This window comes from Triturus cristatus, chromosome 9 (assembly GCF_964204655.1).
Source record: "Triturus cristatus chromosome 9, aTriCri1.1, whole genome shotgun sequence".
Taxonomy (NCBI): Eukaryota; Metazoa; Chordata; class Amphibia; order Caudata; family Salamandridae; genus Triturus; species Triturus cristatus.
In genome coordinates, this window is record NC_140592.1 from 696,304,973 (window position 1) to 696,332,897 (window position 27,925).

Below are 27,925 nucleotides of genomic sequence, written 5' to 3' on the forward strand. Positions count from 1 at the left end.
AGCAGGAGACTCAACACACAGCAAAATCTTTATCCTCTCCTAGGCAGAAACAGCTACTGCAGGCCAACCCCAAACAGCAAACAGAAAAGGGGCAGTACTTCTCCTTCAGTTTCACCAGCTCTTCTCCTTGGCAAGGGTTCCTCTTGGATTCCAGAAGTATTCTAAAATTCTGGGGTCTGGACCCCACTTTTGATAGCACAAATTCCTTTGTTCTCTGGTGGTAGAGAAGCTCTTTGCCCAGCGTGCAGCTTCCTGGCAGGAGGTGGAGACAGCATTGTCCAAGGCAGACCAGTCTTATTGACCTGTGCAAGAAATCTCCTCCCCCTGCTCTGAATGCAGCCCAGGTCTATTCAGCCCAGCCCTGACTCACCCTGTAAAGGCAGGACACACCTCAACCCCCTCCCCCACTGGCTGTCTGAACAGAATGCACATCCCCAGCCCCTGTCACTCCAAAGCCAGACAGTCCATACACAAACTTAGCAGAGGCACACAGGGTGGCTAAGCAAGAAAATACCTACTTTCTAAAAGTAGTATTTTCAAACACAGAATGTAAAACTCATCCTTACTAAAAGATGCATCTTTATATGCTGAGTTCAGGCATACTAAACTTTACCTTTCTAGCTTAACCCAGTGGGAAATTATATTTATAAGATGTAATAAATGAACTCCCACTCCATCCTATGGGACAGATAGCCTTTCAATAGTGAAAAACGAAACTGGCAGTATTTCACTATCAGGACATGCCACACACATCAAGACATGTCTTACCTTTCACATACACTGCACCCTGCCCACAGGAATACCTTGGGCCTACCTGAAGGGTGACTCACATGTAAGAAAAGGGAAGGTTAGGGCCTTGCAAGTGGGTGCACTTGCCAGGGCGACATGGCAGCACCAGCAAACAAACACTGCAATGGAAGGCCTAAGACCCTTTTGCAAGGCTGCTTGTGTGGGTGGCACAATCAGTGCTGCAAGCCCACTAGCAGCATTTGGCTTACAGGCCCTGGGCACACACAGTGCACTGTACTATGGACTTAGTAGTAAGTCAAACAAGCCTATCATAGAAACACCAATCTAAAATCACAATTTACACAGAGAGCATATGCACTTTAGCACTGATCAGCAGTGGTAAAGTGCCTGAGTCATAAAACCAACAAAAACAGGGTAAAAAACAGTAGGCCAAAAAGCAAAAAGTCTGGGGATAAACTCACTGGAAAACCGGGTCTAACAAGTTTATTTCGAGGATCATAGTTGTTTAATGGGGTTTGGGATTAGTGAGAGAGTGGAGGCATGAGGATATATTGAAAGAGGTATAGGGTAAGAAATAGGGTTGTGAATTGGAAAGAGTAGTGGAATGAGGTTTAAGATGAGTCTGAGAGTGGAGGTAGAGGATAAATTGAAAGAGGGATAGGGTAGTGCATTGGAAAGAGTAGTAGAACAAGCTATAAGATGAGTCTGAGAGTGGAGGTAGAGGATTTATTGCAAGAGGTATGGGGTGAGATATAGGGTAGTGCGTTGGAGATGCTAAATTAAAAGCAAAGTAATAAATATAAAGATACATAAGTCCATGGAATGTATATATGTATAAGGAAGGTAATATATGTAGATTTAAGTTACATTTAATAAATTACATGCCATTTGAGTTATTCACACCACTGGTTTTTAATATTTGTAAACTGTTCTTATTGTGGCCGTTTTTAGATATATGCCCCTCGCACATTCTTCACCATTCGTGCTCATTTGCACTTGACCTCACTGACATCTCGGTGTTAGTAAGGACTGGTTACTTGTTTTACCTCTTTTAATTACGTGCTGGTCTTCATTTCATCATGCCGCTCTCCGGTCCACCACGGCTTCAGTGTGCCGATTGTGTGGAGGGAGTGGACGTAGTAGGGCAGCCTGCAAGGTTTGACGGCCTCCATTTTGGGTGGTCAACGCTCTAGTCTTTTATTAGTATTCGTAATGGAGCCGACGTTGCTTTACTACTTAACCTGCCTGGAAGCAGACGTGTGCAGCGGGCGTGCCAAAGTCAAGCCCGTCTGCACTCGGCCTGCGCTTAGCGCCAGCCACGCTGCTGGTTTCTGGGTCCAGCTAGCAATCATGCTTGAATATTCATGAAGTAAGTTACTGGCACTATCTGCTGTGATCTCGCAGTGCCCGGGCCCTGTCTTTCACTCTGCCACTTCCTGAGGAACTCTGTTGTGCCCGGTATGCAAACTTATGCTCACAAACATCAAAAGCACACACTGCAGGAAATTTAATAAATTTAAAGACAGGGACTTATCTGCCCCTGCGGGTCATAGAAGCCCGTAGAAACTACAGTGCGGTCTCTCATCAATGCACGCTCGTTGAGTAAACACAAGTTCGAATTTGCGAACTTTGTTGACGAGCAGGCTCTAGACATACTATTTGTCGTGGAAACCTCGGGGCCTGATCTGGTGATGAATGTTCCGCCAGGCTTTTCTATCACTGGAAAAGATCGCATAGGGAAAAAAGGGGAGGGCTAGCTATTGTCTTTCGGAACGATTTGAAAGCATCCTTTAAAGAGATTTCTACTGGCACGGATTGTGAAGTGCTCTCTTTTAAGATTACCGTCAATCCAACATACTCTTTTAACAGAATGCTGATTTATCGACCTCCCGGACCTAAGGCCAATTTTTTACATACTTTGGGGCAATTACTAGAATATAAAGTCAATTCCCAAGATTATACTATTCTTGGCGACTTTAACTTTCATCTAGATAACAAGGATTTGATTGCCCTCAGGACCTATTAACCAGTGTAGGTCTTGACCAGATTATAGAAGGCCCCACCTATAGAGTTGCCCACCTCTTAGATGCTGTCTTTTCAGATTGTCCTTTTCTTGAATTCAAAAACATCTTGCAGCTCTTCTGGTCTGACCACGCAGCAGTTATACTAACTCTCACCTTGCCTGCCACAGATGGCAATAGACCCCCTCCTACTGGAAGTCTTAGGGGTTATCTATCGTATTGCCTGGATAAAACTAAGTTCAACTCTCAACTAGGCTAGAGCAGACCCATCCTATCCCAAGATCCGGAGACAACCTCCTTAGACTATCATAACTGGATTGATGTCAGCAGTCCATGCAACCATTCCTCAAAAAACAGGGAAATTACAAGGACGGCTCACACCGAACATTGGTTTTCAGAAGATCTTAGAATTCTTAAGAGGTGCTGCCGTAGACAAGAAAGGCGCTGGAGACACTCATATGATACAAAAGAAAAAGAACGGTACAAGCAATTATTAACCCACTACAAAGGCATGTTCCATAACACCAAGATTAACTACTTCTCAGATAAAATTTGAAAAGCAAAGAACAACTCCTGAAATTGTTTATTACAGGTCAAAAACTCAGTAGAGTTCAAGAAGCTAGACAGAATATCCCTGACCAAGCCTTTTGTAATACCTTAGCATCCACCTTTTGTAGTAAGGTCATGAGTATATATGATTTGTTCGCGGCTGAACCAGTATTGGTTAATGTTTCTCAGCCCGCACCCCCTGATGTTGGAAAAGAGGATTTTCAGGATGCCAGTATCCCTACAATATCCCATCCTCACTTTTTTCGTCTGGCTGTAGAACGAATGGGTCTTTATGACCCCAACATTCCTTGCCCCTCACATCTCTTCGATTTTCCACCCACATCAAGGGAGCAAGTCATCAAATAGTTTTCCGTTATCAATTCTGGCTTTCCATTGGACCCGTGCCCCCCTAAGATTATTCATTCTTCAACTGAGTTAGTCGCGTGTCATCTTACTGAGCTATACAACCTTGTCTTTAAAACTGGAATTTTCCCTAAAATGTGGAAAAAGACTTCCATTTTACCACTTCTAAAGAAGCCGAACCTGGACAAATCCGATCCAGGCAACCTTCGTCCAATTGCCCGACTGCCTCTACCTGCTAAGCTCCTGGAATAATATATGAATCAAGTATTGGCCTCTTTCATCATCCATAATCATATTCTGGACCCTTCACAGTATGGCTTCTGGAGTGGTCATAGCACAGAGCTTGCTCTGATCACGGCATCAGAAGAAATCAGGCGCTCGGTGGATAAGGGGGGCATGGCAGCCTTGATATTACTGGATCTTTCGGCTGTGTTTGATACAGAAGATCATAACCTTCTACCACATCGCTCCATGAAATAGGTATAGCAGGCTCGACTCTATCTCTTTTTAAACTTCCATGTGGGGTCCCCCAGGGCTCAACCCTGAGCCCAACTCTCTTTAATATATATGTGGTTCCCCTGGCTAGACTGGTCAAATCCCATGGCTTTGCCATGGTGTCATGTGCAGATGACACCCAGATTATAGTCTCCATCTCAAACAATACTGGGGACACTGTTCACAACTTTCATTCCTGTATGGGGCAGGTGATCAGCTGGATGTTGGAGAACTGCCTTAAGTTGAACTCCAATAAGACTGAGGTTCTTCTTTTTGCCAGAGATCCATCCAACTGGTCCTCAGACTGGTGGCCCACAGAGTTGGGCTCCCTTCCTATCCCTGCCACGAAGGCAAAGAATCTGGGAGTCATTTTTTACACCACCATGTCCTTCTCCCACCATGTGAAAGCTACTACCTCTTCCATCTGCTATGCACTGAAGTTTCTGAGGAAGATTTTTCCTTACATACCACCAGACTTACAGAAAACTGTGGATTCTGCATTAGTCTTGTCAAGGCCTGAATACTGTAACGGCCTTCTGATTGGTACAAATAAAGAACTTCTTGTAAAATTGCAGGTTTTGCAGAATTCTGCTGCTCGTTTGCTCTTTGGCATCCCAAAATATTCCTCGGGTAAGCTGGCCCTCAAAGCTCTACATTGGCTTCCAGTTGACAAGCGGATTCATTTTAAGGCCCTCTGCATCGCCTTTAAGGCATTGTGTTATTTTTTTTGTTTTAAATAGGTGTGTGACACTCCTACAAAACTAGCATCCTTCCTAGATGGTCTACCTGAACTCATAGGTGTTTCACTGGGCTAAGTAATATTTACCGCACAAATAAATTTGCCGCCTTCTCTGGAACAGTGACTCTGGCAGATAAGGTGGGTACCCAGGGTCATAATATGGGCAAGTGGGGAATATGGGATTAAAACACAGAACTTCTAGTTCCAAATGATCAACTGCTCTACTAGACCACATGACTCTCTCAACACAGTGTATTTCTCAGGCAACATAAAACACCTGCGTATCCTGACACAAGGAATGACTGATGGGGACATTTGGCACCACTGTTCTGAAAATGTTCCTATTGCCACTGTTTAACGACTCTAGAGCCCTATTCCAAAAGTAAGCTGCCTGAAATTAGTACCTTACAGCACACGTCTGTGTGCTAGGCTTCACTTTTTGAGACCTCATTTATTATCTGTTCAGGGTGTAATAGGTAGGAGCGCCCACCTACATTGCAGGTGCAAAAGCTATGCTTTACCAATGCAGGTTTTTACACCCATCGCAATAGGTTTCAGCACCAGAAGCAATTTTGCTTACTAAACCATTCCTGACCCACTACAAACAAAAAGAACAGTTCTTGTTCTCAATCCACATTCTGTCAAATCTTGTTTGCTGTGTTCATGTTAGTCTCTCAGGGTGGGTGTGCACTTTTGCTCTGTGAACTTCCCGCTCTTTAAATGTTTAAGGTGATTAAATCCAAAAAGGCGAGAGTGGCTGGGCTTCTTTAGCGTGTCACTGATAATTAAGAATAACAACATTTATTGACAGATCACAAGGGTAGACATAGGTTGTTCATTCGATAAAACATTGCCTCCTTTCTGCACCTAGCAGTGAGGGTGTTCTATTCAAGTTTGAAGTGCAGGGAGGTTAGTGGTGTTTGCATTCAAAGTATTCTTTTGGCCCTTCCTCATAATTACTGGCATTTTAACATTTCACAGAGCTGTAAATCACAGGGGTATTAGCAGGGCACAAGTCCTAAAAAAAGAAGTGGGGGGGCTAACCTAGTTAATCAGTATGCAAATGACATCACGGCGCATGATATCACAGCGCGTGACATCACAGGAAGTGGCATCACAAGAAGTGACATCAGATCTTAAGCCCTCATATATATGTTTAACATATCTATCATGAGTACATTGGAGCAGATTTCCAGTATACAGGGAAAGCCTCCTGAAGATTCACACTTTTCTAAGCTACACATAAAACAATGTTGCCTTTTGTCAGCCAATAGTGCATAACAAGAAAAAACAGTAATATTTAAATTATTACAACACCTCCTCGGGGGAAGTAAGCACTATATAAATGCTATTTATGTCATTTTAATACTGGGAAAGATCAACATATCTGATATTCTTACAGAGCCTGAACAAAGTGAAAAGCTGCCTCCCTTAAGTATGTGTGAAGTGTACCAAGGTGTCCGCTTCATTTGCATCAGGTGCGAGGCTCCTGATTGCTCCCAGCCAAGAGACTCGAACAAAAGGAGGCCTGATGACCCCTCAAATTCGGCCTTTGTTATGGGCCCAGCAGGAGTCTGAAATAAGAGAGCCCCACCCCTCCTCAACCCCCCCCCCCCCACCCCCCAACCTGCACGTTGCTGTGGATCGAAAGTAGACAACAACGTGCAGGCGCTGCTGAATGTGTTCCGGTGTTTGGAAATTACAACGGGACACATTCAGCATCTTTTTCTGTGGGGTCCAACTTCTTGGCAGGGTGGACAGTGTCTACCCTGTGAAAAGAGTGGGTGGACGCCATGTACCTGCGTGCACCCCCGACTTGTGCCCTGGGTATTAGCACTACCTGCTAAATTGACCCAAGAAATTGATGATATCACATGGTTTTACCTGCATTTATGTTTGTTGGTTATAAGGCAGGCACGAGTCCTCCCACAAGCCACTAGCATGGGACACATGCCTATTCACTAATTCTTAGCAGCATGTCCCAGTGCATCTTTGTGAGTCAGTGCAGTCATAGCGGTTGACAATACACATTGGGGACTGTGTGACAATTGTATGCAAAGGAGCCGATCAAGCAACTTTGCTTTGTGCCAGCTTTGCGCCACTGCAAATGATTAACATTGCCATGAATTGTAAAACAGCTGCTGAGAAAGCCAACACAAGTGTCTTCAAGCTCAAAGCATTTTTTTTGCACATTCATCAACATCCCTGATGCTAATTTTGCCCTCAAGTGTCCCTGAAATCAATACAAATACATGGAAAGTTGCCAAACACATTAAAATGACCATATGTCTCCTTATAATGTGCAAATTATCCCACAAGTGCCAGACAGTCATAAATACTGGACATCATGAATGCATTTTAGGATTTATTTGGTCTGTAAAATAAGTACCGATCTATCTCCAACTTCGCTACATTGAGAATATATATATTAATTGTATTTAACTACGGGGATATTATTTTTTGATAGTTCAATAGCATTTATAAAAACCCGGAACATATGGATTTTTAAACTAGACGACAACATGCAATATCCCTGTCCCCTCTGCACGGAATAACAATTCATTTAAAATGTGAGGGTTATAATTTAAGTTTTTTTGATTTATTCTCTTTTTTCCCACAATGCATTTCGGTGAGCAGTCGAGACATATCAGCCTTTCCCACTTTTAAGACCCAAAAATTCTTCACAACTATTCCGGTGTTTGGAGCAGAATTCCTAGGCTTTCACAAGTTCCTATGCTTGTTACCAGGCACTACATTTCAGAACATTAGAAATATGTCTGGTCGGAGAGAATTGTAATATTTTTTTTGTACTTACTTTCTGTCTCATCGTTTCTGAGATAAATATAACAGAAATCTGTACATTATTCAGAAAGTAACTCGAATTTTTATACCGTGGGTATGTGTTTGCAGCCCTGCTGTGCTACACTGCCAGCGTTTTATAATTATTTGCGAGATTTTATGACACTAGACTTTTTTTTAAGTTTATTGAATATAAGCAGAAGATACATCAATAATACAACATAGCATATAGAAGCAATACAAATAGAAAATAGGCTATATATAATAAGGAAAGAAGAAAAAGAGGAGAGGGGAGAAGAAGGGGGGAGGGAGAGAAAAAGAAAAATATATGTATATCCTATAATAATACCATAGAAAAGTATTATACACAAAATAAAACAGGTACATCATAATGAACTCACTACCACAAATTCACTTATATATTGAGAGTATATATAAAATAGAACAACATTTAAGTTACCTTAATGTAAGTAACCTTAATTTAAGGAGGCTTGGAAACTTCTTCTATGGCTGGAACATGGGATGGTAATGATTGAGCAGATAAATCTAAAAAATTGGTAACAGGAAGCCACAAGAGGTCACGCTTAATAGCCAGAGTGATCGGGTAAACATAAGCTCTATCTAACCTATGATTATAGCAAACGCCATACCACCAGGCCTGAAAAGAAACATTAGAAGCATTTTTCCACGACTTAGTGATCTGTTGAAAGGCAACAGCAATGAGTAAGTCAATAATGAGGGTATTAAGGGAAGTGGATGAGGACCAAACTTCCGCAACACTACCTAGAAAAATATGAGAGAAAGAAAAGGGGATATGCGTGTGAAATATTTTGTTAATTTGCTGCCAAACTTTAATCCAAAATTGATGAATGACCGGACAAGTAAACAACATATGATTAAGGTCTGCAACAGGAGCCGGACATGACCAACAAGTAGAGAGAGAGAGAGGATTAATCTTCAATAATTTGGCTGGAGTAATTAAAAGTCTATTATATATAAAAAATAATGTTTGTGTAGTATTTGCTGCCCTAGAAGATTTCCTTATCTTAGTCCAAATGTTATCCCATACTGACGTGGAAAAGGAAGTGTTTACATCGGATTCCCAATTAGTTTCAACTGCAGATTTGTCCCGAGTCTGACTAGTGTGTCTCAATTTATTATAAATTTGAGAAGCTGAGGGGTTCGATTTCAAGAATGAAATCGTAACAGGAGAAGAAATGATCTGTGTGGAGGGAGTCATGAGTTTATCATAGGAACTTTGGGCAGCTAAGGTCAATAATTTATATTTAGAATAGAATGAGGAGGGAAGGGAGAAACGCCGTTGCAATATAGGGAAGGGTATGCAAGTATCGCCTATGAAAAGTTGATGAGTCCATTTAAGACTAAGATTGAACCATTCTTTCCAAAAAAGAGTCCGATTTTTGATCTTAATACGAGTATTATACCAAATCGGTGATTGCAAGAAATGAGTACGATCATCTAAACCATCTAGCATAAGAGGATGAAGAGTTTTACGAGTTTGCTTAAGAATGGGAAGGGAGAATTTCTGAGGAGTATTCGATATAGATAAAAAGTCATCAAATGAGAGAGGGTAAATGAAAGAGGATTCAATATCTACCCATAGAGGTAATGATAACAAATCAGTCGTATTTTGAGATAATAATGAAGAGGAATTCTTAAGAAAGAAGGAAGTATGGTATAATGCAAAATCGGGGAAATTAACCCCACCCAAGTTTTTAGGTTGTTTAAGTTTGGAAAAAGACATCCTAGATTTTTTGTTCTGCCACAAAAATTTTGATAAAATAGTATATATTTGTTTGTAACAGGATTTAGGGATGTTAACAGGCAGATTAGATAAGAAAAATAAGATTATAGGAACCAACATCATTTTTACAGAATCCAGTCTACCCCACCAAGATAAAAACAAGGGATGCCATCGTGTTGTGGAGCTAATTAAAGTTGACTGGAGGTTCTTAAGATTGAGCGATACAGTTTCCTTAATAGAAGGAGTGAACCATAAACCTAAGTATTTAATTTTGGTAGGGTTCCAGTGGAAAGAAGAAGATACAAAATCAGCATGGAAACAATATTTATTTAATAGAAGAATTTCACATTTATCTACATTAAGTTTGTATCCTGAAACAGAAGAAAAAGAAGAAACTTCTGAAAGAAAAGCCGGTAGAGAGGTCTGAGGATTAGATAGAAATAAAAGAATATCATCAGCATACGCCGAGATTTTTAAGTGTTTATCGCCATAAGGGAAACCAGTAATATTGTCGTTCATCCGGATTTTAGATAAAAAGGGTTCTAAAGTCAAAATAAATAAAAGAGGAGAAAGAGGACAACCTTGTCTGACACCGCGGAGAAGTGGGAAAGAAGAAGAAACAAGGCCATTAGCTAAAATAAACGACCCCGGAAAAGAGTAGAGTAGAGAAACATAGGAAAGAAATCTAGGGCCAAAACCAAACCAAGTAAGAGTCGAAAATATAAACTGCCAATTAACCCTGTCAAAAGCTTTTTCAGCATCCAAAGCTACGGCTGCTAACGAAGACTTATGGTAATGAGATTTACTAAGGACATTGAAAAAGAGGCCTTTAATGAAACCACATTGTTCTTTGCCAATTAAATGAGGTAAAATATTATCCAAGCGAAGCGCAAGAATCTTTGCAAAAATTTTATAGTCCAGATTGATTAAAGAAATAGGTCTGTAGTTTTTACATAGTGTATGATCTTTACCCTCTTTTGGAAGAAGACAAATCAAAGCCTCTTGAAAAGAACCTTCAGATTTTCGGGAAGATATAAAAAACAAGAATAAATTAAGTAGTTTGGGGATAAGTAATTTGGAAAAGTGGGTATAAAATTCTATGGTAAAACCATCAGGACTTGGAGCTTTCCCCTTTTTAAGTGACTGAATAGCAGTAAGAATATCTTTAGTATGAATATCAGACTCTAAAGCAGAGAAGTCAACATCTAAAGAAGGAGGTGGAGGGATGAAAGCTAAATACTGATCAATGTCAGATAAGAGAGGAGTAGATTCAGGAGTATATAGGGATTTATAAAAATTAGAAAACTCAAAAAGAATGTCTTCATCTTTATGAAGCACGGCATTAGCAGAGGATACGATAGAATCAATTTTAGTACGTTCCTTTTTGATCTTGAGATATTTAGCAAGAAGATTGCCAGATTTGTTCTGCGCACTATAAAATTTAGCACTAGACTTGAGTAAATATAAATTTGCAGAGTCAGTAGAAAGCTTATTGAAAGAGAGTTTAGCACTAATTAATTCTTTCAAGGTAGATTGACTTTTCGATAAATAATAAAGATGCTCTAGTTTTTTAATTTGTAAAGTAAGTGCTTGAGAAGAAAGAAAAGCTGCACGTCGTTTTCGGGCAACAAAGGATATAACAAAATCTCTAGAAGCAGCTTTAAAGGAATCCCATACAAGTTGAGGAGATAATTGGGGGGATTCATTTTCTACAAAGAATAAGGAAGCAAATTCGAGAAAGGCTGGCGTGAATTTAGGGTCTAAAAGAAGAGAGTTATTGAATCTCCATCATCTATTTCCTTTAATGGGAGGAAGTAAATCTAAACTCAAGGAAACCGGGGCATGATCAGAGAGTAGAATAGAACCTATGTCCGAATGAGAAATATGCTGAAGAAGAGCTTTGGAAATAAAAAGGTAATCTATTCGGGATTGGGAGGAGTGAGCAGGTGAATAATAAGTATACTCTTGTAGTGTGGGATGGCAAAGCCTCCAAGAGTCTACAAGTGCTCTTTGAGAAATAGTGGACATGAATTGAGAATGCATAAAAGACGGGACAAATCTGGAGCTGGAATTCCTGTCCATAAAGGGATCCACAATCATATTGCAATCCCCCCCAAAAATTAAGTAGTCATCAGTACATTGCATTAAACGGGAGAGAATTTGAGGCAAAAACAATTTATCCGGCGAAGTGGGGGCATAAACATTAAAAATAGTAAGAGGAATCTTGTTAATTAGTAAGGAGATCACAACCCATCTACCCTCAGAATCATTATCTTGACTTATGAGTTGAACATCTAAGCGTTTGTGACAGAGAATAGCAACGCCATTGCGTTTTCCGGAACCTGGTGATGCGAAAACATGGCCCACCCAACATCGTCTCAATTTAGTTATTTCAGTGTCTGGTATATGAATTTCTTGTAGAAGAGCAATATCTCGTTTTAAGTTTGCAATATGAGACAAAACTCGTTGACGTTTGATAGGAGAACCCAAACCTTTAACATTCCAAGATATAATGTTTAACGACATATTAGATCTTATTTAAACATATTCAAAACTGTTCGTAAAAGAATATATTGTGCATAAAGGCAGAGGCAATCAAAGGACACAGCAAAACATGAAAACAACTTCTTATTGTGAAAAAATAGCAGTGAGAAACAGAGAAGATCAGGAAACAGTATAGAAAAATGAAAATGAGGATAAGAGAAAAGTTTTAGATAAATGAGAAATATAAAGGAAAAACCAGAGATAAAGAAGAACAGAGGAGTGAGGAAAAAGGAGGGAAAGAGAGAAAGAAATAGGGAACAAAAGGACAAATTAAAGCTATCAATTGATAAAACAGTACAATAACAGAAAAACGTACCACAAACGAACAAGAATAACGGGGTAGGTAGAGCCATATGGGGAGATCCACAGGTCAGACGGGAGGACGCAGGACGCGAAGTACACAGAGAAACACCATCCAGGCGAAACGAAGAACATTAAGTAGGGGAGTACGGAAACCACAACCTGGTAAAAAAGAAATAAACTAAGATAACAATTAATGTGAGAAGTGATAATGACACCAAAAACTTACGAATATGACTGATACACACGAAGTGTACATTTACGGGTAGATACGCAACAAACACTACACGACATATCATGGTTTAGAGATATCCATGGAAATTCCTTTACAAGAGTCCAAAAATTGTTGCAGGACAGCTGGGTCTTCATAGTTGGTGGTTCTGTTGTTGTAAGTCACTTTAAAAAGGCAGGGGTGAAATAAGCCGTAACGTGCGTTCAAACTGCGTAGAGCTGGTCTCATATCTAAAAACCTTTTTTCGACGGTCAGCAGTTATTTTGGCATAATCCTGAGCGAAGAAGAGATTGGAACCGTTCCAGGAAATTTTTCCTCTTTGTTTGGCTGCTTGTAAGACCTTAAGTAGATCCGTATACTCCAGAAAGTACAAAATTACTCCTCTGGGTTTTGTTGATGAAGATGGAGAACGGGGACTCTGGCCCAAACGGTGTGCACGCTGGATATTTAATGGAGGAGATTCCGGAAGACCAAGAAGAGTCGAAAGAAATGTCTGAAAATAGGATATGGCGTTAGAACCTTCAAGACCTTCAGCCAAACCATAAATGCGTAAGTTATTACGCCTATTACGATTTTCCAACTGTTCAACCTGTTGCTGAAGACGTTCAACATCTTTATGAATAAGAGGAACCTTGTCAGCGAACTCCTGAACAGCGTCAACACGTTTCTCCAGAACATCAACCCGCTGCTCAGTGTGAGACTAGTTATCCTCTAAGCTCAGCAAACGGGTGTTGGTTTCCTCCATATAGGGTTTGAGGGCACGGATCTCCTCAAGAAGAAGTTCCATTGAAAGAGGCGTAGAGGAGTTAGTGGGAGATGGAGGATCCGTTTTCCCTCTTTTTCTAGCCGTGAAGGGAGCTGAAGATGGAATTTTAGACCCCTGTTTGGAGCCCAAACGAGTCGTAGAAGAAGAGGAGCCTTTTATGGCCATAGAGTCACTGAGAGCTTCATCTGTATTTTCTTGTAAAATAGTAAAAGGGTTGAAGTCCTCTAAAGAGACACCAGCGGATTGTGGCACTTCTTTACGGCTGGTCCGAGATGTCGCCATAGTTTAGAATTGAAAGAGGGAGATTCTCAGCAAAGTTCCAGAGAACAAAATCACTGTAGAAAGCTTCCAAATTGAGAACAAACACAATACCACTCTAGACGCAGAAATGCTGGTGACGGCTCCAAAAGATTCTGACCCGGAGAGTATTGTGACGCAAAGCAAGCTGGCAGAAATATGGAGCCTTGACAAACCAGTTTTTTAACCCACAAATCCAGATCCAAACGTGAAGCCAAATAACTTGAAGTAAATAAATAGCACAGCTGCAATGTTCAAATATGAAGACCCAAGCGCTTCATAACACAAGAAATCAATGAGACCATAGAAAAATAGAAAGATTCTGGTTAGGCAGTCATTTCAGGCGAAAATACGCAACTTCTGAGGTAGAATAGCAGGGAATGCGAAAAACGCCTGAAAAATTAAACAAAATGGCGGCCGCGAGTGCATTTCGGCCGTTTTGAGGAGAAAAAGCTGTTAGAAGCTCACCAAACGGTGGGAAAGATATAGCGTTGCATCTGGATACACTTCCGACGCTGATCAATGCACTTTCCGCACTCCGAAAAGGAGCGAAAATATCCTGGAGAGGGTGCACTGTGTCACGGCACCACGGAGCTCCCGAAATCGGCGGCCATCACCGAAGACGCCGAAGCCACGCCCCCATGACACTAGACATTGCAAAACTGCCATGGGCATCTTAAGGATTCTCACAAAGAATGGTGGACCTCTCACCAGATTGGGTTAATCAACCGTAACATGTTTAACTCACGATGTTGTGTGGTCGACAAGAATTGTCTTGCTTTGTCCCGTTATTAGGTCTCGCCTGAGCCAGCGTGCATGTGCTACACTGCAAGGCATTTTGAAAGGGCTTTTAAATTCCAAACACTCGCTCGGGCGTGTGCTTGGAATTTTTCACTTGCTTTTGGGCTTTGCGTGCTATCTTTCTAAGAAAGACAGCACGCAATTGGCCCAAGGGGGGTGCATGTCCCACCTTCTCTGTTCTGTGGCCTCGGGTCCGAGGGAGCGAGCATGAGCACCATATGTTTCCAATTATCGTGCCGCGTCTCGCGGTCGGGTTAATTGGAAACATATGGGCAAACGCGGCGCTTTCACTTTCGCCACGGCGGGCACAAGAGCGCTCGCACACGCACCACTTCCGGGGCCGGGCTTGGCTTGTTTTAAAGGTAGACGCTACATCTTGAAAGTATTGGTGGGTGACACACTAAATGTTTGCTGACTTTTCTTTGAGAGATGCCCCCCATTACCCACGTGCGGTAGGTGCACACAATTGTACATGAGGCGTTCGCTCCATCTGGTGTGACGGAGGAGTTGCATATATCCTGTGTAATCCGTCCTACGCTTACAATGGGGCTGACACTTGTGCTCAGTGGGGCGGTGTGTGACATCTGCCCGCTGTGACGGTCAGCTGTGATTTTTTAGGAAATATGCGATAACGGGATTTGAATAAAACCAGTGTTTGAGCAGGAAGCAGCGGAGGGTTTACAGCAGACTCCCAATCCACATCTCACAGACACTAAACACAAGCGTTCTCCGTGTTTGTGAGGCCGTGAGTGTTGTGTGCGTGTGCGCACCCATCACTAGTGGGTCAAGTCAGTCGCAGCGCGGTCTGGCTTGCGCAGAAAAATTTGAATGTAACTTATAGCAGGATTCCTTTATTGCAAGATCAGACCTGTCCGTGTTACTCGGTGCTGCTTATTGAAAAGCACAGGTCGATTCTTTACAGTTTGCGTTGTTGAAATGGGGAACGTAGAAACTGAAACTTGCTTTCGTTTTTATTGGTTTGTTTATTTTGGACGCCGTGCATCTGGTTCCGCTTCTTTCATTTTTCTGGGAAACACAGCTGGAGGCAATATATATTATGTGTCCTTTTTCAGTTGTCAGTCGGTTCATCCATATTTTTGGAAATGTTTTACAATGCCCCGGGTTGCAGTCTAAATGTAGGTTAGATCGCGGCTGCTATTAGTTGGGTATACTACAGAAAACTTCAGGGATGTGTGTGCACCGTGGGCAGCTGTGTATACGCACATGTGAGGTGGTGGGTGAGTTTGCGTCTGAGTGTGGGGTGCATAAGCCTGTGTAGGAGAACGGTGAATCGGTGTGGATGCGACGTTCAGGCACCAAACATATTCTTCTTATATGGCTGCGTGAGTGAAAGTACACACAAACACCACTCAAGCAGGCCTGAAGACTGCAAACATGATAGAAAGAACAGTGGCCGCTGTGTGTCTAGGAAACAAGGATTTAAACGCGATTGCTCTTAATCGGACACATACAATTATTTTTGTCTACCCTTTTGCCTTAAGTCGTTTATCTCAGATAGATGTAGTTTTAAATTGCATAAGCCACCCCAAATGTATCCGATTGCCCCATGAAAATGGGAAAAACTCGAACACAACGCAAACTTTGTCTGACTTTGCATCCATGCTGTATGTGCCGTTTTATTAAATGCATTCTTTGTGAATATATAGCAAATCAAGACATTGAGCGTAAATACACTCCATATAATAACACTCAGTGCCACATAATTACACACCACATATTTGCACTCTACTCAATGCAACATAAATCCACTCCACATAATACCACTAAGTGCAATTATAATTACACACCACATACTTACACTCTACTCAATGCAACATCAATACACACCACATAATACCACACACTGCCACATAATTAAATGCTACATAATTAGACTGCACTCAATGCAACATACACTCCAAAGACCACTAAATGCCACATAATTCCACACCACATAATTAAACACTACTAAATACAACATACACTCCACACAATACCACTCAGTGCCACGTAATTATAAACAACATAATTACACTACACTCAATGCAACATGCACTCCAAACAATACCACTCAGTGCCACGTAATTATATACAACATAATTACACTACACTCAATGCAACATACACTCCAAATAATACCACTAAGTGCCACATAATTACACGCCACATGCAAGTACAAAAAATAGAAGACATTTTTTAATTAAAATCTTTTTTAATAAGGTTTTTCAGTTATATATAATGTCACCTTCGTTTCTATAAAGGTAACAAAAATGCTTAACACTTTGTATTATAACTTTTCAACATAATGCACAGCAGCCACAATGCTCTACAACATAGCCAAAAATTCTGCCTAAACACATAAGGTCCCAAAGGCGAGACCTATTGGCTATGCCAATGTTTGTTATCATATTAAGTTCAGTAGAGTTCAAAGCCTGCCTTCCAGCCTCTTGTTTTTGAAGCAGCTTCTTGGTAGAAGTCACTTTAAGGGTAAAAACTGAGATGACAATACCTCGATCAAATCACGAAAGCAGGGGGTCTTTTTGGGGAAATGACAAAATGGGACAGTGCCGGAGAGCAATAATATGCAAAATTTGACAACGCCCACTCTGACATTTTCAAACCCAGGGATGAGCTGTATTTACAAAAATATGGTGCAGCCCTATGTTTCCCCTACTCCTGGCACTAAAAAAGCTGCCTAACGCCAGCGGAGGCACCCTGCTGCCATGCTGCAGGCATGATTGTTTATGTGCAGGAAGGGACACCTTCCTACACATAAAGAATCAATAATGGCGATTTGCTCTGTCTATGCATGCTGCAGAATGCAGCACACACAGAAAGAGCAAAGAAACAAGTAGAAATGAATAATTTCTCCTCATATCACCATTCTAAGACCAGGTATTTTCTGGCCTTTGTTTTTCTCACTGCCCCAGCCTTGTAAATCTGTGGCAGCATCAAAAAGCAATGGGTGTCGCGGTGGAACACTCAAAGCAGCACCCATTGCACGCCCCGTTCATGCAAAGTAGTGCGTGAAAAGGGGCAGTATTTACAAGCCGGCATTAAGCCACATTTGTGTCTTAACTCCACTTTGTAAATATGGAGAAGGGTATATCTCCATCAGAACGTCGCTAAAAGTGATGTTATAGTGGCGATATCCCCTTGTACAAAACTTCAGATGTGGCCTTGCTCGTCGATCATGTAGATGCATGCGAGCCTTTTTTTAAATTTGTCAATGGGAATATAAACCTAGATTAAACTTTTCAAATTCTCAACCCTACACTTTTCTCTTCTAGATACATTTGCCAGCAAAGTGGCAGCCATCCAAGACCAACACGCAGATGCATCCATCGGCAACGTGACAGGCAGCAATGCTGTGAATGTCTTCCTGGGCATTGGTGTGGCCTGGACCATCGCTGCAGTGTACTGGGCCAGCAAGGGCAAGCCATTCCTAGTAAAGCCAGGTACCCTTGCCTTCTCTGTGACCCTCTTTACCATCTTCGCCTTCGTTAGCATTGGGGTGCTAATGTACCGTCGACGCCCATCCATCGGGGGCGAGCTTGGGGGCCCGAGGACTGCCAAGGCCCTCACCATGGTCTTCTTTCTCCTTGTCTGGTTAACCTACATCCTGCTAGCCTCCTTGGAGGCCTACTGCCACGTCAAGGGATTCTAAAGGCCACAGCTCAAGGGGCATGAAGACCAAAGACTCAGACGCAGTAGGCCAATAGCAGGACATTGATCTCTCCCGTCCTCTCTACTCCTCCAGATTTCTGAGCAGTAGGGGAAACATGTGGAATTGCTGAGGAACAGACCTGAAGTAACCCAAAGGGTGATGTCCAAACCATAATATGCAGCATATTCCAGACTTTGTAGAGGGTGAGTGATCTAGAACCTGTCAGGCTACCAGGTGCCCTCAGACTGGGCCACACCTACCCAGTTACCACCCATACCAAGACAACTTGATGAAAGGAGACTGATAGCACATATTATATGGGGGGGCAAGCAGGGAGAGATTGGGGGAAGGATTTATTTATGGAACAAAGAGTATGTGCATATGTGTCATGTCCGTTTGTATTTTGTGGATATTTTTTATGTGGGGCTAGGGGGTTATGTGCCTATCATGAACAATAATAGGAGACTTAAGTCTGTTATTGATAAAAGCAGCTTCTGAATGAGGGGAGACAGTCTACGTTCATCCAGATGGACAAAGGAAGAAAAAAAGAAGAACAAAAGAGACAAAAACGAAAGAATGAAAATAGAAAAAGAAAAAAGGTATAAGAATTAACTGAGGCAGAATGTATTAATCTGTAAACACAAAGTACAAACTAATTTAAAGTAAGAGAAAATATATTGAAAAACAGTAATGAAATGGAGGTGGAACATGAAATGGAGAGAGAAAGAATGAGGGAAAAAACTATGACAATGTTGGAACAACACATGAACTTGACTCCAAGCCCCGAGCTGACACCTGTGCTTCCAGAGATGCCTCTGTGGTTGGAAACAGTGGAGCTTCACAGCTCTGCACTCAACTGGGTGCTGAAATACCGTTGATGTTGTTCCAAAGACCACAGAGTCGTCCAGTGTTGTCAGTTGTTGTCCGTCTTGTTGACTTCCAAACTCAGATATGGCAGCTGTCTCTCAACAAGGACTTCCTAAATGGGCCACCAAGAGTGCCCACAGCACAACGCATCCCAAGGGGAGAAACTTTCTGAGGAGGGGCTAAGGCACCAGAGCCCACTTGTTTCACAAGGCTGGTGTGGGTATGTAAGTGGTGACAAAGATCCTTGCAACGCATAGCGCTGTTCATTGTTGGCCATCTTAGAATTCCCCTCTGCATGACAGTGGTGCAGAATTTGAGGTAAACATCATCCCTGCACAGACAGAGGGAGAAACCTGAGCAGGAGAATCTGGAAGAGGGGTGGCCTGGGTGGGTCTCCATTGTAGCCCATGGAAGTGGTCTGGTTGTGAGGATCTTACAACTAACTGAGATACTCCCAGGTGTCGCTTGCTAAGTGTTTCTTAGATAGGCCGAATATCTTCTCAGCCTATTTCCACAAATTGGCCCCTGCTTGATAGAGAAACTTTACAAAGTACCCCATACCTCCTCCCAAGACCCGGTTTGCTCCAACAACTAGGTCTGTCCTCTCAAACCCTTACAGTTTCTGGAGCCTTTCCCCAGGATGGCACAATCCTAGTTGCTCTGTGAGATGGTAGACTTCCTGTGGTGTGCCAGGTTAGATATTCGGGATGCGCAACCCCTTCTCTTCTTCCAAGCACAGTTCATGACTCTCTTGTAAGCTCTAGACCGCTTTTCTGGGCAGTCTTTATTTTTTGGAAATCAGGTTTACCAGTTCCTTTCTTTCCTGACTCGGGCTTGCCAGTCTCTATCACAAACGATGCCACTCTCTCCCTGATTTTAGGTGCTAAGTTACCTGTTTTGTGATACCTCCTGTTTCGTCTACCATCGCACAGACATAGTATAGAACACTAATATTCCTCATCTTAATTCTCTTTTTTAAATCATCTCCTATGAACCCAGCTCTACTACATCAACCGTAGCAGTCCCCACCACTCATTGGTTCTGAACAATAGACCTGGTTACTGGTGGTCCTAAGACTGTTATACATTCTTCAACTAGCAATGTTCTCGCTGCAGAAATCTTGTTTTGTAGCAGTTTTCTGGCTCTCTTGTTTGTGCCAATTAATTACTATTTTATTCCTGTTTCCGACTCGCTTGTTTACTCACATACATTCTCGATTCTGCATTGTACTTTGTTCTTGCTAACTCCTTGTTTTAGCTGTGTCTTGACCTTCAGACCTCGGGTTATCTGCTTTGATGTCCTCATTTGATTCTAGGCATTCTATTGTGGTCACCCTGTTTTATACAGACAACCTGAAGCCCTTGCTTTCTGCACCATACAGACTGCAGGTGGTTCAGAACACAGCAGCCCGCTTGGCTTTTAACATGCCCCTATAGAACCACTTCCCGGACATTGTTACGGCAGCTTCACTGGCTCCTCGTCCGCCAGAGAATCAAGTTTATAATTTGCAATCTAGTCCACAAGTCACTACATGACAGAGGCCCTAGTTACCTCGCTGAAAATCTTAAATACTATCTGCCTGGCAGATCTCTTCGCTTCGGAGATAAAGCTCTGCTAGCTCTCCCCCGTTACAGAAAACTCCGAGCGGGGGGCAAAGCTTTTAAATACCTTGCCCCCGTGTACTGGAACCAATTGCCCATCCGATTACGGAAGTGGACTAATCTCCTCCACTTCAGGAAACTCCTAAAGACAAAATTGTTCAGTAATTGACCTACCTAGCTCTGCAAACACCATTCCTTAGCACGGAGATACCCCTTCGGGGGCGATTCCTGCGCTTTACAAATTCAATAAATAAATACACGCCCTTTTACCTGATTTGATATCCACTGGATCCAGGAAGTGTTTTACCTAATTTCTTACATGATTCCTGACTCTAGGCCATACATTTCACAGCTAGTCTCTTTTCTAGCCATTCTGTATTATTCCAAGGTCAGGAGTTTCCTAGTTTTAGATTATGTATCACTCCAGGTTAGACATTTTCTGTACAGGTCTGGTCCACACCTCTGCATCCTGCCCATCTCCTGATTCTAGATAATGGCTCTGACTGTTTCTGGATCTAGAAACTCTGATACACCTGGTTTCTGATTCCCTACAATTTGTGTATACACCTTTTATATTACACTTCATTCTATCCCCATGTTTCTAAGAGTTACATTACACTTGTTTTAGTCTGGTCTGCATTACATGTATTATATTGGATCACTGACTTTTATTCTAGATTTATTGTACTGCATCAGGTTCCTCACCCTGATTCTAGACTGTTTATATTACTTGTGGTCGCTCTGTCTGCTCTAGAGTGTCTTCACTAGGCCATGCCTCTAACTCTGGTTCTAGAGACTTTCTACTATTCCTGGTGCCTGATTTTTTCTGATACTAGATGATGTATTTTATCTGACTCAGTCTCTCTTTTTAAACTATAAATAAAACCCGGTTCCTTGCTGACGTTCGAGGCTTCCAGCATTAAACCGTCTCTACTCCTTGGTTCTCTATTTTATTTTAAGGCTCTGTTTCTGATTCTAGACTCCCCAAATGGTGGTTGGCTACCTCGAGCTCCAGATATTATGTAATATACTTAGTTCCAGACTGCTGTACTAAACGCTATGTCTCATTCTAGACATATTGCCCGCTCATTCCCATTCTATGGCTAAATTTCCATTGTGTGTGTAAAAAGCGATTTGACATTATGTTGGCCCAAAAATGATTTCAATACCTTTTAATAGACTTTATGCCATCTGTCACAAAATCTTCTGGGGACTCAAAATGCTTGTGCATTGTACCATATTAACATTCTTAGTTAACCCAAAAGAATTCTAAAGCCATGTGTTGCTTTGGATTTTCCGTATAGCCACACTTGAATCTTTCATGGTAGGTTTTAATGCCCCAAATCTCACCTTGTAACTAAAATCATAAAGTTGAATGTAATCCTCAGCTTCTGCCTTCTTCATAATATCTGATTCTGTTTGTGGTATTGCAGGTTCTTCAGCTTTTTTGAGATTTACTGTTGGTATGCGTTTTCCGGGAACACTTTCCTACACCCTCACTTTGAACGTGTCAGTGCCAGCGTTGCCATGCCAATACATGTAATTGTGAGTGTTTGAAACGTCACTAGATAGCTTATGACGTAGACCGGTCCTAAGGCCTATCTGTTGTCTACGATTATAGAGTCTCCACAGGGATGCACGGTGCTTTATTTTCTAGACTGTTTAGTGTTTGCTCAAGTTTTAGAACAAGTGGTGTCTCTGATACTAGACTTACGGTCTCTACCTCTGTGTCATCGCAGTTTCCTTGCTAGCCGTTACCCTACAGCCATTCTCATTATGCAACTCCTCGAGGCGCATAAACATTTGATCTCTTCTTCAAGGTACCTGGAAGTAATATCATTTGTGCTTCTTCTGGTTATTAACCAAGATTGCGTTTGTCTCTGAGCCATCTTGATAGAATCCTCACTGGTGTCATCTCTCTCATTCACAAAACACACCATCCTTTCAAGGATTAGCTACCTCCGAGGAACTACATGTTCACAGGGTCAATTCCACAAATCTCTAATGTTCTAGACTCTCTCTGGTGAATCTTTAGGGTTCCAGTGCGTTCCCATAAAATGTTTACTTTCTTTATATATTCATTCCAGAATAATCTCTTGAGTATCCCGCTACCTAGACCTCAGACCCCCCTCTGGTTGCAGGCCACTTTCTCAGAGTCACATCTGGCTCAAAGCCTCCAACCCCTTCAAATTCCCTTCAATTTTCACACCTTCCTTTCAGAATCCTCAGTCTCCAACCTCTCATCCGGGAATTTCTCTCCATTCCCCACTCTCAAGATCCACTCTTGTTCAAGCCTCACTTCCCAGAACAACAACTGTTTCCAGTCAACCTTACCAAATTCTTCACTGGATCCAGGCTTCCTTCTGATTTCATTCTCCCCCGCTATATCATTAAGCTCCAAGCAACCCTAAAGGTCCTTTTAGATCCATTTTCCCTTTGGAAATCCCATCTGGCACCAGGCACCAGACCAGTGGCTCCAGACTCCCTAGCTCTAGCTCCAGACTCTCAGGTTCTTCTTCGGCTCAATGCCTACTTCTAGGAATCTCCTCTGGATTTAAGCTATTCTTTCCATGGATCCTTTCATGCTGCAGGTTCCAAAGATCCCTTCAGCTTTGAGCTTCAATCCAGAATCCCAGCGGACGACAGGAGGCTTGCAGAATCCCATTCGACTCCACGCCACTCTTACTTGACGAATCCCCTAAGGCACTGAGCTCACAATTTCACCTCCAATTCCAGGTTTCCAGATTCCTCTCTGGGTCCACCCCCTCCCAGCATGCCCGCTGGCTCTATCCCCTCGACTCCCAGAATCCCCAGCGGCTCCAGGCGTTCCCATTCAGAATCCTCACTGGTTACAGGTCCTCTCCAGCATGGCGGTCTTCCTCGGGCCTGGCACCTTTCTGTTCTTCCATTTTGGAAACACTGTGAACTTAGGTTTTGATGCTAATGTACGTGTTTGTTGTTTTCCCTGTGCCTGATCTCTGTGACCCTGTGTTATTGAGCCATTGTTTACATTGTGGGGCGTGGGGGAATGGGGTGCATTCACTGAGGGCGCTAGGGGAAGAAGTCCATATTTCACTTATATATGCCAGATTTGGAGAAGCAGCAGAAAGAAAGGAAGCCATGCAGGACATCTTTGAACCGTGTCAGGACAAATCCACCTGAGGGTTAACCGGTCTCACTTGCGCCCAAAAAGTACTTTTTTAAGGACTTTCAGTCAATTCAGTTTTGTTCTTTCACGTTTGCTTGACGTCTACGGCTCTATGCAGGGTTTCAGCCTCAATAACTGTTTTCTGTGTGAGCCTATACCTGCCCCGACACAGCCAATGTTCCCTGGTTATTTCGAGCACAGTTGTACACCTTGACATGGTATTCAAGTGGTGAGGTGGTGTGCATTCAGATCAAACGCGCTTTCAAGAATCTAGCTTAGGACTGTGTGTGTTCACAGAAGTGCGTGCACAATCTGACCATATAACTAAGTAGACGAGGGGAGGTACTCCCCCATAGCCCACAGATTGACAAAAACAAGCTCTGTATGTTGCCGTGGCATTTGCCTCCCCAGGGTATAACATAGAAGAAACTGGTCCATGTATTATAAGTAAGGCTTATCAGTGTTAAGAGTTATTATGTGTTTCATCCTATGCTCTGCACCAGGACAATGTTATCTTATAGAAGGAAGAACAAAGGCCACTCTCGGACATGCTGCCATACAAAAGCATAGGGCTTGCCGGGGCTTGGGACAGGAGTAGCTGATACACTTACCCATCACATTGTTGCCCTAGGGGTAGTTATTCTTCTGCTCCTTGTTGGCCCCTCGGTAGCATATGGAAGGCTGTTGATGGCCTAAGAGGGGACACACAGTCAACCAAATAATGTCATTTGAGGTACTAAAGGATGCATGATTTCTCCTCCACTGTCCCAATGCTCACAAAAGGGGAATAGAGGTAAGCTTGCAAATAGTGTACCTCTGGGTATCCTTCAAGGTAGCAATCCAAATTTATTTTTTTTACCCATGGTGCCGCTCTAGACAAAAGGCAGCCAAATGCAAATCGGTCTTGATGCTGCTCCACTTGGCAACAGTCCACCCCGAACTGCCAGAGAAGGCCTTCCAGATGGGACTGCAAGCAACCATAGACTGGTTTTGATCTTGTTAGGTCTCATCAGTGGGGTTGGATCCTGTGGCACAGAGTGCAAGGGTTCCACGTTTGGGCATACCCTTATGGCTGGCTCTAATCTGAGGTGGCCTGGTGGGCAAAAGACAAAAGAATTAAGGGTTGGAATGCTACACGAAACGATTGGCAGTGATTAGACTATCTGCAAGCATTCTTTGCATCACCTTATGTGCTTTTGATTTAACATCCTAAGTGGCGAAGGGTATGCCCAGATGTGGGGCCTGTGCTTAATTTGTAAAAAAAAATAAGTGCCGGGGCTCTGGTCAAGAGGCCACTGCAACTTGCACTACACCTTGCCCCTGCCAGCACTGCCAATGATAGTAACAACACAACTACTAACCATCACAGTCCTACAAGTGTGACAAATCAGACTATTCCAGGCCCCCAAAGTCATAAGAATGGCTTGGGCAGCAGGTAATAGTAATTTATAATGTATATTGAATTAATAATTGACTGGTGTTGTGGTCATCTCTAAATTAACTAGACAGCGCCACCTTGTGGCAGACTTTCACAAGCGCCAGCATTGACAATTAAGTGCCATTACCGAGTGCCGGAAGCCACCAGCTCAAATCAAGCACCCCGTGGGGCCCATGCTCACTTTGCACGGGAACCACCTTAATAGGCCCAAATAAGCCAAAGTAGGTCTTGGGTTGCTTGTGTTCCTGTATAAAGAGGACCTGGTTTGACAATTCAGGCTGGACTGATTCTGTTGAAGCAGGTTCAGGCCTGATTTGCATATGGCTAGATAGTACAGTGGGCAAAAAAAGATGGGTTAGAATGCTAAAAATGGTCTGGTTTTAATCTTAAAGAAACTTTTTCCTAGGGATGTTGCATGAAACAAACACTACATTTCTGGAAAATGTCTGCAATACACTCCCACACAACACCCACATTAAAAATAATTGAAAGGAAAACTGTATTTAAAGCAATCTGTTTAAGAGTTTTTCAAGATCATTCGGACAAGACCTCCCTTGCGAACAGAGCTGGCTCTGTCAGGAGGCCCCTGATATTGGTTTCAGTTATCATGGCTAGTGTTTCCCCTCACTGTCATGACCATCAAATGCCTGTCCATGCCTAGTGTTTCCCCTCACTGTCATGACCATCAAATACCTGTCCATGCCTAGTGTTTCCCCTCACTGTCATGACCATCAAATGCCTGTCCATGGCTAGTGTTTCCCCCTCACTGTCATGACCATCAAATGACTGATTTCCCTTCTTTCTGCAGACAATATTTAAATAGTAGAGGACTGGGGCCCTGTGCAAGGGGGCTCTGGCAGGGGAAGGGGAAATGCATTTCCAGCCATGCCTCTGGAATGGGTCAAATGTACACACATTGCTAAACTGTAACACAGGCCCGCAGTGCATGGGGCCCCCCAAACTCCAAGGGGCCCCCTCAGAACAGTACTCCAGCTGGAGAGCTCCTGATTGAGTCCGGAGGGGGCCCCTCCATGTACCTTGCAGTGCGCCCCCTCAAGTTTCGTTACGTCACTGATGACGAGCCCAGGTTCAGGGGGCTTAGCTTCCATTGGTGCCGCAAGTAGAACGGTGGCACAAGGGGCCCACTTCGCCTCACGTCACATCTGTGATTTTGCTACCTAATTAAGAGACAGACTTTTGTCCTTGCCTGCATGAGGACCTATGTCAACTGATCAATGCTAGTGCGTAGGTGGGGTGTGATGTACGTGTGACGTGGGACAGAGTTAGGACACACATGGAGTGTCAGACCACTATATTATACGTGTTTTTAGTTACGAATCGTATCCTAACACACCAGTGGCGTAACAAAAGTTTAAGGGGCCCCCCTGCAATATACACGGAGGGCCCCCGCTCCGGATTTTATAAGGAACGCTCAGACCTGAGTACTGTGCTGGGGGTCCCCCCCACTGCGGCGGATGCAGGGGTCTGTGTTACACCCCTGCAACACACACAGGTGTGGGTGCAAGAGTATCATATTTAATTGTAGGCCCTGTTATCCACATCCTCGTCATAGTTCAGTGTGAGAAGCAGAAGACATGCTGAGCATAGTAGGTTATGTCAATGTGCAGTGCATATTGTGGGAGGCTACACCAAAAGAAAGGGGAGGTGGGTTACAATACCACAGCACAAAAAAAATAACACTGTAGGGGACTTCTCAGATTGTGTAGGCGCCTGCCGACAGGTACTTCAAGCACAACTCGTGCCACTGATCCCTCATTCCGTGCTCCCCGGAGGTCAGTGTGCAGATTTTCACAGTGACACCAAAGCACAAGCAAACCCCTCGAAAAGTGAAATGGTTTGCCACATAACTGCCGCACTATGGCCGTGCTGAGCCATGGACACCCTCAACTCACTCCCACTCTTGTATAGTTGATGTAGATAGAATAGCTGAGAAATACAATGATTTCCTGGAATGCCGGGGTACAGACAGCTCTCCAGGCATTGCCTGACCCTTGATGGAATGTGTCATGGCGGCAGTATCAGCCGCTAGAGACAACAAGGTTGTCAAGAAACAGGACCGGACTGGGAACAGAAACCGGCCCTGGCAAACTGCTCAGCCGCCCCCCCCCCCCCCCGGCGTGAGGGGGAGTGAAGCTGAGCAGTTTGCGTGGGCCGGTTTCGGACGATTTTGTTACAGGGGGCCGATATTGCTGACCCCCGGTAACAAAAACGGCCCCCCAGGGGCCCAAAACCGGCCCCCACCCTAGCAGCCTACCGGGGAAACGCCCGGTGCCCACTATGGCCAGTCCGGCCCTGTCAAGAAATGTCAAGATTCATAGTTCCACATGCCAGGGGGGGGGTGTCTCGCCCCCCGCAGCATGGCCAACGCGTGACACTGGTTTGATCTGAATGCCCCCACTCTAAACCCTCCTCTGCCCTCTGCGCCCCAGTCGTGAACTAAACTGCATGTTGCTTGTTGTACATAAAAAGAAAAAATATAAAAGATGTTATGCAAATTAAACACTCATGAAAAGATTACCTTGTGTCTTTGCAGTTGTGTGTAGGAACCGTGCATGCGCATGAAAATTGTGGACATACCCCTAATATGTGTGTATATATATTGTGTACCGTTCGTGATTGTGAATAGGTGAAAATATTGGGAATGCAGATGAAAGAATAAGAGTATATTCAATTCATTAGAAACAGACGCTAACAACGCCTAGAGCAGAGGGTGAAACAGCCAATCAACAGCCCTCAGGGAAGGAACTTTCTGTTACCCAAAG

General features: G+C 43.1%; 1 protein-coding gene across 2 annotated transcripts in view; it reads left to right on the plus strand.

Annotated features, from left to right (window-relative positions):
- LOC146798524 (sodium/calcium exchanger 1-like) overlaps positions 1–27,640 on the plus strand; it is a 498,783-nt gene extending 471,143 nt beyond the window's left edge. For both annotated transcript variants that reach the window (XM_085625814.1, XM_085625815.1), the window contains exon 7: positions 17,712–27,640. In XM_085625814.1, the coding sequence (XP_085481940.1) occupies positions 17,712–18,088 (377 nt within the window). In that variant the 3' untranslated portion in view covers positions 18,089–27,640. The remainder of the gene's footprint in view (positions 1–17,711) is intronic.
- Positions 27,641–27,925: the final 285 nt, after the last annotated feature.